The following is a 1,348-nucleotide window of genomic DNA, read 5'->3' as shown; positions in this document are numbered from 1 at the left end:
AGGGGCGGGGGGCGGCAGCCCAGTACTCACCAGCGCCGGGGCTGTGCATCCAGGGGCCGGGGCCCTCAGAGCCGGGGGCTCATGGCGGGGCGGGGGGCTGGGGCGCCGGCCTCACATCCCCCCAGTCGCCGGCGGCTGCAGAGCGACTGAGAGACGGCGAGAGGAAGGGAGGGGGCCGGGAGGGGGAGGGCCCTGGCAGCCCGGCCGGCCGGGTAGGATGACAATGGAAGGAAATGCTTTATCTGAGTCTGAGAGCGGGCCAAGGGGGAGGGGAGGGAGGGGGCAGGCGCTCGCGGCCCGGGGACACACCACCCCGGCAGACACTGCCCGGCGCGGCGCACGGGCGGCGGGCGGACACACCGCGCGGCCCGGGAGGCAGCGCCGAACCCGGAACGCGGGACGCGGCCCCTACCCGCGCGCGGCCGCCGCGCTGCAGCCCAGCCCCAGGCGCGGCGCGCCGACCCGCGCACAATTCCCGGAAACCCAGATACCTGAGCGCACGCAGCCTTGCATACACAGCGTACACGAGCGCACAGCCCTGTTTACACAGGGCAGAATCATTCGCACAGACACACTTCTGGGAGGGACCCCCGCGCTCGCAAGTGCGTGCACGTACAGCCCACCAGCAAACAGCCGCACACAGAGACAGTGGGACGCTCGTGGACTCCCAAGTCCCGGGCAAGGAATCCCAGACGGACACCACCACCCCCCCCCCCCCCGTCCCCCATACCCCTCCCCAACACGACTTGCCTGAGGAAAGTTCCAGGATCTGATTTGAATCACTGCCCAGCCCTCCCCCTCGCGCCCCCCCGCCCCCCACGCCTGCTGAGGGGAACAGAAGGGTCCAGCCTGTTCCTATTAAAAGAAAAAGGGGTTGGGGGTGGTGCTGATTTTGAAAGTTTTCTTTTTTTAAAGAAATTTCTCAAGGGATTTCCTTCCCTCCTCTCCTCTTCCTCTCTTCCTCCCATTCCTCTCCCCCCACAACCCTCCCCCCTTCTTTCCCCCTCCCGGTCCCTATGAGTCAAACTTCAGCAATGTGCCCAGTGTCTCCCAGTGCATTACAGCGGATCACAGAAATGTTCCAGTCTGTGAGTCGGAATGCAGCCGCCTCCAGCCCTCCCTCAGCTAATAAACTCAGCTCGGGGCCAGCTTTGCGCCCCCCCTTCCCCCTCCCCCTCAACTCTTAACAGGACCAGAAGGTCAGACTGGGGGTCAGGGGCCGAGGACCTCTCCACTGTGCTTCCTGGCCTAGCCTATCCGCCCTGTGGCCTCTGGCAATCTTCTGGGTGGGAGACGGAGCCAATGGCTCTGGGACAGGGAGAGGTCCACCACCCACAACACTAGACTC

The 1,348-nt window shown here is 65.8% G+C and overlaps 1 protein-coding gene across 3 annotated transcripts in view; it reads right to left on the bottom strand.

The window, feature by feature from the left end:
* Positions 1–576, bottom strand: part of HDAC7 (histone deacetylase 7) — a 36,622-nt gene extending 36,046 nt beyond the window's left edge. For 2 of the 3 annotated variants that reach the window (XM_040488343.1, XM_040488344.1), the window contains exon 1: positions 31–251. In XM_040488343.1, the coding sequence (XP_040344277.1) occupies positions 31–49 (19 nt within the window). In that variant the 5' untranslated portion in view covers positions 50–251. Of the gene's footprint in view, positions 1–30; positions 252–491 lie in introns of those variants that run through there. The other variant, XM_040488341.1, reaches the window with a different exon arrangement.
* Positions 577–1,348: the final 772 nt, after the last annotated feature.

The sequence above is a fragment of the Herpailurus yagouaroundi genome, unplaced genomic scaffold (assembly GCF_014898765.1).
Source record: "Herpailurus yagouaroundi ecotype Mexico unplaced genomic scaffold, PumYag 166, whole genome shotgun sequence".
NCBI lineage: Eukaryota > Metazoa > Chordata > Mammalia > Carnivora > Felidae > Herpailurus > Herpailurus yagouaroundi.
The sequence above is the reverse complement of the archived record's forward strand: the minus strand, read 5'-3'. Positions and strand labels throughout refer to the sequence as shown.